The sequence below is a fragment of the Pempheris klunzingeri genome, chromosome 20, assembly GCF_042242105.1.
Source record: "Pempheris klunzingeri isolate RE-2024b chromosome 20, fPemKlu1.hap1, whole genome shotgun sequence".
NCBI lineage: Eukaryota > Metazoa > Chordata > Actinopteri > Acropomatiformes > Pempheridae > Pempheris > Pempheris klunzingeri.
Window position 1 is genome coordinate 10,107,258 of NC_092031.1, and position 11,993 is coordinate 10,119,250.

Sequence of the window (11,993 nt, forward strand, 5' to 3'; positions counted from 1 at the left end):
TGCTTTATTTTTGGTTTTTGTGGCCTTCATTTTTTCAAAGGACAAAAAATACATTCAGACATTCCCATATTTATGAAAAATAAAAGTAAATGACATTTAAACTAAAGCATACTAATGCTACAAGTCGAACGCCACACATAGTTGGTGTCTTTATCCTAGAGACAGAAATACAAAGTTATTTTCTTCCTGATGAGCAATTGAAGCTAGTGCGCATGTGCAGCACTTCACCTCCGCACGTGCAGTCAGGTAAAATATCGACCGTGCGACATGAAGCTGTAAAGTACAAATATATTAATTTGGGGGGGGGGGGGTTATTGAGACAGTCACGTCTCGTAGAGTAACATCTCAGCTAGTTGTATGTTTTGCTCAGTTATCGCCGTTACTATCAGTTTGCTAACACCTAACCCATCAATGAGGTGTAACGTTAGCTAGCTAACGGTTTCTCTGTTAATTAGCCTTAGTTTGCTAAAATGGCGGCGCTTTGTTGGTGTAAATGAAACGTTTGTTAACTCTTAGTGGCCACTTAACTTAAGTACGCCGTCGTATTTAATTTTTTTTTATCATATTGACAGCTGTCGCCATGTACCGCTCATTTTTTCCGAACCTGGTTCGCCCCAACCTGCCCTTGAGGAAACCGTTGTCCAGCCCCGTGGCTCCTTCCGCCTCTTTGCCACCTCTGAGACACCTCACCGAGCCCGATGCAACACCTGTCCGCCCTGCATCAGGCGCAATTGGAGATGGTAAATCAGTGGCATCATTATACCCTACCTGGTTTTCCTTATTGCGAGCAGTAACTTCAAGCTCATTCCTTGTCTTTTTTGTAGGTCCTATAAACTCTCCAATCAGCATGGATAAGTCTGCAGTATGTAACAAACTTGCAGTTCTTCACCATTGGCTAAAACAATGTGTTCTCTTATTTTAAGTCCTTTCTGCTGAGTTTTTCTGTCATTGTAGGTCTTCGGATCTTCACCATCAGCAATAACTGTATATTTCTGCAACTTCTGTGGTCAGCAAGGTAATATCGTTTCCATTGAATTCACAAGTCTGTGTGAATTGCTGTGTTAAGGTTGGCAGTACTGCAGGATGGGAGCACCAACAGAAGAGAAGTGTTCATCAACCTACCTTCAAACCTAAGATGAAATTAGCTTGGGTGGCAAATTTTCAAATTGTAATTTTTTTTTAAGTGATCAGGAAAGTGTTTTCCTTTGCCTCATCAAAAGTCATCAGAGTTGCATTTATAAGAGACAATTTTGAAGCAGAGATTCTCCAAAAATCATCAGACATGATAAAAGTCATATTTTGTAAAACGGCTCTAAATGAATAGCTTATAAACCCACGGAGGACATAATGCTGACTAGCTGTTAAGATGAGGCTACCTACCGACATATGAGGATTAAGTCTTCAGATAGTGAGCAATGATGGAGGAAAATAAATTGCAATAATTAACCTTCTACATAATTTCTTATCAACATTGAGGTAAGTGACAGTATAAAAAACACTAATAAGGCCATAGAGTGTGCCACAGCATTATGTATTGATTTTGAATATATCCTGACACGATGTAATTTATATCACCTCAGGTTGTCTTATAAATGCCACCAACCTTGTGAGCACAGCTCAAATGCCTCTTGTGCTTTGTATTAGGACATTTTCGGTGCAAGCGCTGCAAGAAGACTCCTTACTGCTCCGTGTTGTGTCAGAGAGAAGACTGGAAGGCACACAGACACGCATGCAAACCTGCTGATTCAGAACTTGCACCGTAAGCTGGGTCGACTCAACCCTGAGTACCACTGATTGTTAGCTGTGACAATTTTTAATGTAAACAAAAAAGTCACTGTGTTATTCACAAGCAAAAAGCATCATATGATGTCCAATGAATATGTACCCTCACTTGTTTCTCAATCTAAAGAGAGAAACCAAAGGAAACTACAGCTTCGCCAGTGACAGGAGACAGAGCTGGCCTGCTTGAATCTAAGGTAATTCAGTGGTTTGGAGATCATCCCATGCCAGCCAAACTTCAAGCTTTACACATAAATGATTGGAAATAACCCTATGTAAAGGATTTGTGACCTACGGTACGTGTTATCTATGTTCCAGAGGGTCTATTTGAAGGACCTGCATGTGACTAAAATCCTAAACGGAACAGACATCCAGGTACACCGTACCCAGTTTGCCTCAACCATAAAGATGTACATAACAGCTACAGATGTAGCTGTGTTATTAAAAACCAAAACACAGTGTGTTTTTGTTGTAATTGTGTGTGGTTTTAGGCAACTGTTGTAGAGTTCTACAACCCTGGCAGGTTTTTCCTTCTTGCCCAAAGTCCCGAGCTGCTGGAAGCTCTGCAAATTATCAGCACAGAGCTTCAGAAAACATACAGCTGCCCCTCGGTGACAACATATGTACCCTGTGTTGGAGAGGTTTGCGCTGTGCAGTTCTCCTGCGATCTGGTGAGCAGAGGCCTTCTCAAGCAGTTTGACCAGAGGCACAAGTTTCAATATGCACACTGGCTCAGTACTTGACTGCGCCACTTGTATTTGCTTATATGTGTCATGTGTCTGTGTAGAGCTGGTATCGAGGCCTGGTCCAGACTTTGACTACTGATCAGAGGAAGGCTAATATCCTTTATATTGACTTTGGCAATGAAGAAGATGTTCCTGTAGACAGGATCAAGCCCCTGACTGCCAATATCCAGCCATTTTGCCCATGCGTGAGTGCACATTCACACCACTCAAATTTGTTGTATTTTTTTGTCCCATGAATATTAACAATGATTAAGGTCATGACTTTTCATAGCACACATCCCACTACAATAACGGTCACCCTGACGGTCTTACAGCTGGCATGATAACTTCAGCACTTACATCTATTGCTTTCAGGCAATGGAGTGCTGTATCGCTGGAGTGGTGCCAGTTACTGACGTCTGGTCAGACAGGTGCTGTCTTGCAGTGAGACAACTGTTAGCTGGCAAGACTGTGACTGTTACACTGGTGGAAACGTTAGAGGGCGGTCGTATCCATACTGTGGATATCCTGCTTTCCATGGGTAGGTCATAAAAAGATGACGAGGCTGGTGATACACAGGCAAAATATTTATAGATGTTTAAACCCCCTCTCCCTTTTATGCTTTAGGAAAGCAGTTGAGCACATTCCTCGTTGAGCAGGGTTATGCAGTGAATGAAACTATCAGCGTTACACCGACTGAACAAGAAATAAGTAAGCCAGCTTCATATGTACTGTATTATACCATCTCATCTTTTATCAGACTACAGACCAAGGCTGTGACATACGGGACAAAACTGGGCCGAATCACAAGACATCCCTGCTACACTGCAGAGTTTGCTAAAATATGTAGTATAGACACTACTCACAAAAAGTTAGGGATATTCGACTTTCAGGTGAAATATATGGAAAATGTAAAAAGTTAATGCTACAGTGATATTATATCATGAAAGTAGGGCATTTAATTAGAAGCATGCAATGGTAATTTCTTCATCTTAAACAATTTATTGAAAGAAAATCTAACAACAGTGGTGGGTATACCACAACAAAAAATTTTCAGTGTCTCAATAAATTGGGATGTGGCCAAAGGACGTCCACTCCTCTCCTTTCTGTGACTCTTCCAGTCTCTGTATCACTGTTACAACCTCCTGATGACACTCTGTGACCCTCTAAGCTCAGTGAACACCTCCGTCTGAGGACTTCCTGTTTGAAGCCTCGCAATGGCGAGGTGCTGTTGATCAATTGTTAGGTGTCGTCTTGGTCTCATGATGTCAGAATGTGAACAGCACGATGAGGAGGACTGTTTAAATACCAATTCTAACTGAAGCAGGAAATGTATTGGTCGATTCATGGATCAAACCTGTTGTGAATTTTGCTGTTAAGCTTCTTGTTAGAGAACAGCAACTTGTGCAAAAAGTACTGAAACACTGAACAGTTGGACATGTGCATTCAAAGGTTTAGAGAAGGTCACATTAAGTTCACCTGGAAAGGTTAGAATGCATTTTAGGTTCATCCTGAAATTTCACCTGAAAGCCGAATATCCCTAACTTTTTGTGAGTAGTGTAAATATATATATGTACACACCTTTTTGGAGGTATTACAAATCATGAAGGTAATTTACAAGATTTTACAGGTACTCTAGCAAAAATAATACAATCCATTAAGCTTCTGGCAGCATGTAATGGTATATGGATTAGTTATCTATTTGTTACCAATTTGATTTTCCTCAGACGCCATGGTCAGTGCATCCTTCGAAAACTTCAGGCGTCACTCTGATGGGAAAGACGACAACACCTGGGCTCAGCCACCAGAGCCACTTATGCAGGCAGTGGGTGATTCCTTCTCTGTTGTAGTCACCCACTTCCAGTCACCCAATGAAATTATCGTACAGAAGGTGGAGAACGCTGGTAAGCAGCATTTGCTCTGGTACACACAACTTAAACCTCTGGATCTTTGCATGTATCATTGATTTTAGAGCTTTTGGTTCACAGGAGTGATTCAGGAGTTGCAGCTGAAGCTGAGGGAACACTGCTGTCAGGGCCCAGCCCCCCAGAACTTCAGACCAGCCCCTGGCACAGTTTGCTGTGCCCAATTCTCAGGTACAACACACATGTACACATTTTACCACACTATGCAGCATGAGACAGTTTGGTTAATGAGAATGCGATAGATTGGTTATGCCATCTACTAAAGTAACACTGTCAGTATTGTAACAAACAAGTTAATACAAGATGCTGTTGACATTTCAGTTGCATCTCAGTTGAAGTTTTCTATTTGTCAGAGGATATTCTGATCGATATGCCTTTTAGAGGATGTTTTTGTAATTAACACTAACAGCTCTACAGTGGTGTCACACAGTGTGATACCAAATTAGTACTTTCCCAGAGTGCACCTGCTGTGTGAAGTTAATCTGTGATGTCTTTTTGTTTCTTCCAGAGGACAAACAGTGGTACAGGGCTAAAGTTCTGGCTTATTCATCAGAGGAACGCGTCTGTGTCGGTTACCTTGATTTTGGCAACTCGGAGGAGGTGGATTTAGACTGCATGCAGCCTATCAGCACTTCACTACTGGCCCTACCCATGCAAGCTGTACCTTGTGGTCTAGCAGGTAGTGTATCCACTGTGAGTGGTGTAAATGGTAAGAATATTACCAAAGGGTATTTGTTTTTATTAGAGCATACCTAGTAATGCCACAGAAACGGTCCTTTCAACAAGCATTATATTTTAGGATATGCTACAATGATTAGTTTAAGAGGTTTGTTTGGATTTTACGGAAATAAAAAAAAAACAACACAATTATGTCTTTCTGAAACAACTTGTCTCTCACACTCTCTAAAAGCATCTGTTTGTGGGCTCCTTGTCAGGGGTGCAGCCTGTTGGGGAAACATGGTCTGAGGACTGCCTCTTGGCCCTGCAGCATAGGGTATCGAACAGAATACTGCGCATTGAGATCCAAGGAGCTCATGAGGGCAAAGCTTTGGTGGCCATGATTGATGAGGCCAGCGATCCTCAGGCCAATGTAGCTGAGCTGCTGAGCTCTGCTGGTTTTGCAGCACCTGCTCCTGTTACCACCAGTAGTGACCAGCAGGTTGACCAGATGGCAGCTGCTGCTGTGGAACCACAAGGTCTCTGAAATTAATCTCTATTACTTTGATATGAAAATGTTATCAAGTTCTGTCTAAAACATAGTTAGTACATTGAAGCAGTGATTAGTTTGTTTGTGTTTTTAACAAGTGTTTTTCTACCTTTCCAGGATTTGACAGGATATTGAGTTTTGGAGGAATGTTAGTTTAACCGAAATGTCAGTTGGGTCTGTCCCCGTAGCGGCCATGCAATCCCAATTATCAACTATTTAGCTGTTTGAACCACTGCTTTCAACTGAGAATTCTATGACAAACTGAAATGTACATGATGCCAATGGTCAGACATTTAAAGCCTATATCTTCTACAAATTTTTTGTATTGAAATGTGCTCTTCAGTGCCTGCCTCAGCCTGTGAGCCTCTGGTGTGGTCTTCTGCTGAGCTTCCCTGTGACGGCCAGAGAGTGGCACTGCTAGCCAGTGTCATGGAAAACCCTCAAGAATTTTATTGCTGCATTGACAATCTTGCAGGTATTGTTTCTTCAGCGTAGAGGGCTGCCATCATTGGTTTTTGACAGCACATCAAACTCAATATTGCCTGAGTATGAGTGCTATTATGAGCTCTTGTCCCGTTAACAGTGCTGTCTTTATTATCTACTTGTTCTTTGCTGCCCCAAAATAATGCAAGTGATCTGAGAGCCAGTGGTAAACACTGCAGTGTGAATAAGTTAAACCAAAGTTATTATAATTTCAGATGATCACACAAGACTTAATGTTGGTTATAGTTTGATATTTTGATGTGACCTTTTCTCTTGCAACTTCAACTATTCATTTCATGTATTTTTGTGTTTGTCAGACCAAAAGCGGCTGATAGAACTGGCAACTGAGTTGAAACAGCATTGTGAGGCAAATGCCCCCCTCCTTGTGCCCAAAGTGGGAGAGCCCTGTTGTGCCATGTTTCCTGGTGAGACTATCTGCTGTAATAAACCCTGTCAGCTCATTAGACAGACTCTTAAAACATGGAAGGCTTGACATGTTATTAACATTACTTGTTGGTCGTGATTATTTATGCTAACTGGACTGAGGTGTGTTTATCTCATCTGTAAATTGAGCGCATCATGCCATTAACATGAAAATGTATCCTGACATCCTTGATCAGATAACATTGAGAATTATGCTCTTTTCTTTGTTTTCAGGCATTTAGTTGTACAAATGTCCTTTTGCTCCTCAGGTGATGGGGCGTGGTATCGGGCTATGGTAAAGGGGCTGTCTGAGGACAAGGCATCTGTAAACTTTGTGGACTATGGTCATAGCATGGTAGTGGAAAAGAACCACCTTCGATCCATTACACCCCAGCTCCTGACTCTACCCTTCCAGGCTATTCGCTGCTGGCTCTCAGGTGGTGCGTTTGTTTGTGTATGTGTGTGTGTGTAGCTCATTTTAGCCACTGTTATTTCACCTAGCTGTCTGTATAAAACATAAAAAGGTGGTGGTGGGGGAGTAATTTCTGCCAAATTAAATACTTTCTCATTTAGCAGCTAAAAGTGTTTGTCTATTTATTGAGGATTTGCTGTCCTGTCCAAATATGGCCCTATATTAATCACTTGGCAGAAAAGTCATCAAAATGGGGTGTTTTTGGCATATTTAATCAAGTGATATTATCACTCTGAGATTACTTCTTCACTCTGACCATCTGAAAACCAGATTGAATGTTTGCACTAATCTGAATTATAAAAGAACAGAATTGTACTCAAAGGTTGGTTAAAAAGGGCTTAAAACAAGGATTTATCATTACGTTTCTTACAAGGTGTACGTGTGTGTGTGTTTTGATTCAGGTGTGGAGCCCTTGGGGTCAGAGTGGAGCAGTGAAGCCCTGCTGTGGTTCCAGACCCTGGTGGATGACGAGCAGCTCTCTGCACGTGTCCTTTCTGTTACTGAACAAGGCTACGGTGTGGAGCTGGAGAGCAGAGGGCAGAATGTGGCAGCTGCTCTAATTGCTGAGCAACTAGCCAAAGCTCCTGAGGCGATTCCCAATGAGACACATGCACCCACAGACTGTGAGGCCAAACACCAAGAGAAAATAAAGGAAAATGAGAACATGCAAATACATGCGCAAGCCTCCAACCAGACAGAAGTTAGTTCCAAAGAGGTACCAAGTGAAGGGAAGACTGCAACACTATCACAAGGTCAGCTAGAATGTAGGTATCTTAAAGATGAAATGCTATGGTTTGATCATTGAAGAATCCTGATTGAAACGGTGTTGAAATCTTGTTTCAGCTCAATCTTTCCCAGTGGACTGGAAGACAGTGGAGCTGCCTCTCAATGAGACCTTTAAGCCTTACATTGCAGCCGTCATAAGTCCTTCCCTCTTCTACCTGCTTGGTCACAGCCAGGGTCAGAACACTCACTTTTGCCGCCGTCTGTCATAAGAAAATGCACGAATGGCGAAAATGTTCTCGTTCATGTTGTAATTGCTGTGTGTTGTGGTGCAGTAGACCAGCAGAAGCTCCAGGAGGTGATGATGGAGCTGGCTGTCTACTGCACCAAAAAACAGGCCTCTTCGTCCTCTGCTGTCCTGAGCAGACCAGCTCCTGGGGCAGCCTGCTGTGCCCAGTTCTCTGGTGAGGAACACTCTTATTAAGCCATAAATACTTTCTGTACACCATGTTCAGAGATTAACTTTTTTTTTAAATCATATTGCCAGATAGTAGTAAGGTGCCTGCCCCAACTGTTACATGTGCTGCTATATAGCATGCAGACAGGCACTTCTACGGGCATTATTATTATTAGCTCTTATTATATTAGCTGGCCTCCTCTGCTGCTCATTTCTCTCCTAAAACCTTTGTCACGCTTCATGAAGTGTTGTCTGCTATATATAGAGGTAACAGGCACCTGTAAAACCATAACGGCTGTTAAAGAAGCAAGGTAATGAACATGGTTAGTACCAAGGGCACAATGACAATAGATTCAAAGCTCCCCACACTATTGTAGACGCAAATTCAGTGAGCGAGCCTTGTGTCTGTAAGCATTTCCATGATCAATGACCCCTAAAAGCCACCAGGTGAAAATTAGTGAATGACTATATGATCAAATTTCTGAAGTAAGGAGGTGTTTCACATCCTAGAATTATAAGTAAATTGTGTAAGTTTTTACAAGAAATGACACAAAGTATAAATGTTGAACCATTTTATGTGACAAAAATTACAGTGAGTTCTGCAAGGTGGATTAGTTTCACATCATGATTTATGAGGAAATTGCATCCAGAGGTTAATAGATACTGTCGGCTGAGGGAAACCCCGCCGTTCAGGTAGTATCATTCCCACCATCGTTTAATGATTACAGGCAAGAGACCGTGTGAGGAGAGACCAGCTGATCTGTGGTTTAGCTATTCCACTCAGAGAGTCACATACACACAATCTGCCATTATGAAATCCCTTCTCTCATTCTCCCATCCAGTATTTATGCTTGCTCTCTGTGCTAGAGACCTCACCTGCAGTTGTAGCTCCTGCAGACCTAAGCTGGTAATTTGGTGTCTGCTAGTAGATATAATTACACAGCGTGTGTGCAGCCGAGCATAGGAGCGCCTCTTGTTTAAACACAGTATGCAAGTAGGAGACTACAGCCTGGCATACATTCCACAGCTCTGCTAACAACAGGGTCTGTTTTAATGGATTTTTCAGTGCTATGTGTAGCTGTTAAAAGCTAATTTTTAAGGGCAGCTGTGTAGGTACAGCCATCTCTTAAAAATCAGGATTTCCAAAAAATTCAAGAATCATAATGATCAATAAATAAAATATGGAAGTAAGCATGTTGTGAAAACTGCAATATTACACTATTGCCAAGCCAAGCAAACGGATGGCAAGCAGCTGTGATGTTCACACTTTTTTCCAGCACTTAAATATGGGGCTGGTGCTATTGATGTGTGCACTGACCAGCCACTGCAACAAGAGTGTATATTGGCAGCCCCAGCAGCTACAGCCGGTAGAGAGGCAGTTGTAGTATAGATCATGAAACACATGGAGGTGATCCGAGGTGGCCACAGTGCAAACACCCAGTAACATCACCGGTGAGACTACTTTTAAATTAAGATTTTTTTTAAATGCTTGTGGGGGGGGGGGGTAAAAAAAAACCCAATATAATAGTAGTAATTATAATAAACCAAAAACCAACACAAATTTGGCCACCCTAAGTCATAGCAGGGGAAATTACTTCACTGCTACAGCCCTTTAAGGAAGATTGATTTGATTTCACTGCACAGTCCCATCTTTAGTGAATAGTTTGTTGCACATTTTTATGTGTGAACACACAAGTTCAGTTCAAGGTAGTTACACACACAAACACAGTCTAGAGGTTGTGACATGAAGGAAATGTTTAACATTTTGCACCTCTTCTTTTTCCCCAGCTGACAATAACTGGTACCGTGCAGTGGTGCTGGAGGTCAGTGACAATGAGATGAATGTTGTCTACGCAGACTACGGCAACAGTGAAAAGGTGCCATTCTCCCATGTCTTGCCCATCCCCATGCACCTGCTGCAGCTCCCCTTTCAGATCACTCGCTGCACCCTCAGTGGTAAGGCAAAGTGCAGTTATTTGTGTTGTCGGAAATAATTCAAATATAACCACATGTGTTCTTTGTAATTGTTCTCAGATATTTTACTCCCTTGTTCACAACTTTGCCCTCCCTCCCTCTGTTTCTAGGTAGGGAACACTTCCCTGCAGAGTGGCCAGAGGAAGTGCAGCTTATGTTTCAAAGCCTGCTGTCGAATGGTGTCCTTGCCACTGTCCAGTCCTTTGATGGTTCTGCGAACGTGCTCTCACTCAGTCTGGTCACTGAGAGGGGCGGGGGGCACCTCACCGCCATGATCTTGGATGCACTACAGGAACAGGGCAAGAGTATATCTTCTCCACCTGCCACCCAGAAGTCTGACCAAACTGACAGCAGCTCTTCCACTGACCGTACTGCAGATATTCCCAACTTGGTCCCTGAAAACCAAAAGAAGCTGGAAATGTCACCAGCCAACAGTGGCCTAACTGTAAGGCCAGAGTCTCTCCAGCTCTGCAGCATCCTGGGTGTAAACACTTCTCCAGTGTCGGCTCCTGGTTGGTCAAGTCACAATTTCAATCTGATTTTTGAATTCAGTTGTTTGTCTTCACTGGTATATTATACTAAATAAATATAAATATCCCAGCAAACCCAGTATTTTCTGATGTCACAATTTATGGTATGTTTCAGAGTGGTTTGCTGAAAGTGCTTGTTTTGGTTCAAATTAATGGAAATAAGAGCTGCAACTGATGTTTACAAACATTGATTTGATTTGTTGATTTTTTTTTTTTTTAATGATCAGTAAATCTAAAAATAAATGAATACTTAAGGATGGTTTACAAGGTATAGTAAGCAATGAAATCAAGTAGAAGTAGTAATATTTTGTTTTTCAGAAGATCCAGTTCAAAAGATCAATGAGCAAATGGAACCTCCAGTGGAAATTGATACAAAAACTGATGGTATGTATGGTTTAAATCAAGAACATGATCTCTGACTGCCTTATTTAAAATGTTTTAACAACTTTTACCAGTCTTAAAGCTTCGTCGTATTACAGTTAGTTTGTGACTGTTCAGTCACTTGGCTTTCTGTTTGAATCCCAGACCCTCAGACCGCTGGCTGCTGCTGTCTGAGCCTGAAGACTAAGGTCAGAGCTGGTTCCACCTGTTGTTGGAAAGCATCTTTGAACTTGTGCTATTTTATTTTGACAGAACATTTTTTTTTTAGCTTGTAAATCTAGGAGCGAACGGCCATCTTGTTCGTATATTATGTCACGTTTGATAATCTTGGTAATGAGCAGCAGGTGCTAAAGGTTAACATGCTTTTTTTGTTACCTTTCACAGATTGACAAGCTGGAGCAGCTGATGCAGCTGCAGCTTTCTCTCATCAAGCAGTTAGTGGGACAGACGAAATAAGATCTGCCAAGTACTTAACCTTATAGTCTTGTTGCCACAATGTTGTGGGTTTTCTTTGAGTGAACTCTGAACGTGGCCCTCAGGAGCAGCCACCCAGCTTGTCATTTTAATTTGTCACCTGACTCCAGATGTTACCATCCAGCTTTTAATTTAACCTTTTTAATTTTAATTTTGTGTCCTTGTCACTGATCGTTCCCACTCTGTTCGGGGTAATCTATGCTTTTAACCTGTGGTTAAATTCAAGTTGCTTTCTTCTCTTTTTTTGGTTTCACTGTTTCTTGAGGTTTTCAGGAGAAATAAAATCTGAATGCATTTATTAGTTTTGTTAAAGTTGGCAGAAAAAACAGCAACAAAAGATGTTGAACCTCAATAATCCTCGTGTTTATTTGTGTCCAGTGAGTGCTGTAGAGCTGTTTTCAGTTTTTACATAAAGTTTCTGTGACACGAAAAGATGGATT

The 11,993-nt window shown here is 41.7% G+C and overlaps 1 protein-coding gene across 1 annotated transcript; it reads left to right on the forward strand.

Annotated features, from left to right (window-relative positions):
- The first annotated feature begins 580 nt into the window (after window positions 1-580).
- tdrd1 (tudor domain containing 1) lies at window positions 581-11,535 on the forward strand. Its single transcript, XM_070852316.1, has 25 exons — window positions 581-740; window positions 825-862; window positions 955-1,015; window positions 1,645-1,759; window positions 1,910-2,021; window positions 2,098-2,154; window positions 2,271-2,450; window positions 2,567-2,710; window positions 2,880-3,045; window positions 3,132-3,215; window positions 4,232-4,408; window positions 4,493-4,600; window positions 4,938-5,108; window positions 5,365-5,625; window positions 5,980-6,111; window positions 6,437-6,544; window positions 6,812-6,979; window positions 7,416-7,766; window positions 7,858-7,974; window positions 8,073-8,201; window positions 9,983-10,150; window positions 10,279-10,680; window positions 11,017-11,082; window positions 11,224-11,267; window positions 11,464-11,535. Exons 1-25 carry the CDS (start codon window positions 581-583, stop codon window positions 11,533-11,535), a joined length of 3,591 nt encoding a protein of 1,196 aa, XP_070708417.1.
- Window positions 11,536-11,993: the final 458 nt, after the last annotated feature.

Excerpts from the sequence above, each read along its gene's own strand:
- tdrd1 (XM_070852316.1), top strand. The coding sequence starts at position 581 with ATGTACCGCTCATTTTTTCCGAACCTGGTTCGCCCCAACCTGCCCTTG. Across the intron at positions 6,980-7,415 it reads TATTCGCTGCTGGCTCTCAG|GTGTGGAGCCCTTGGGGTCA; the intron begins GTGGTGCGTTTG and ends GTTTTGATTCAG. Across the intron at positions 7,975-8,072 it reads CCTGCTTGGTCACAGCCAGG|TAGACCAGCAGAAGCTCCAG; the intron begins GTCAGAACACTC and ends GTTGTGGTGCAG.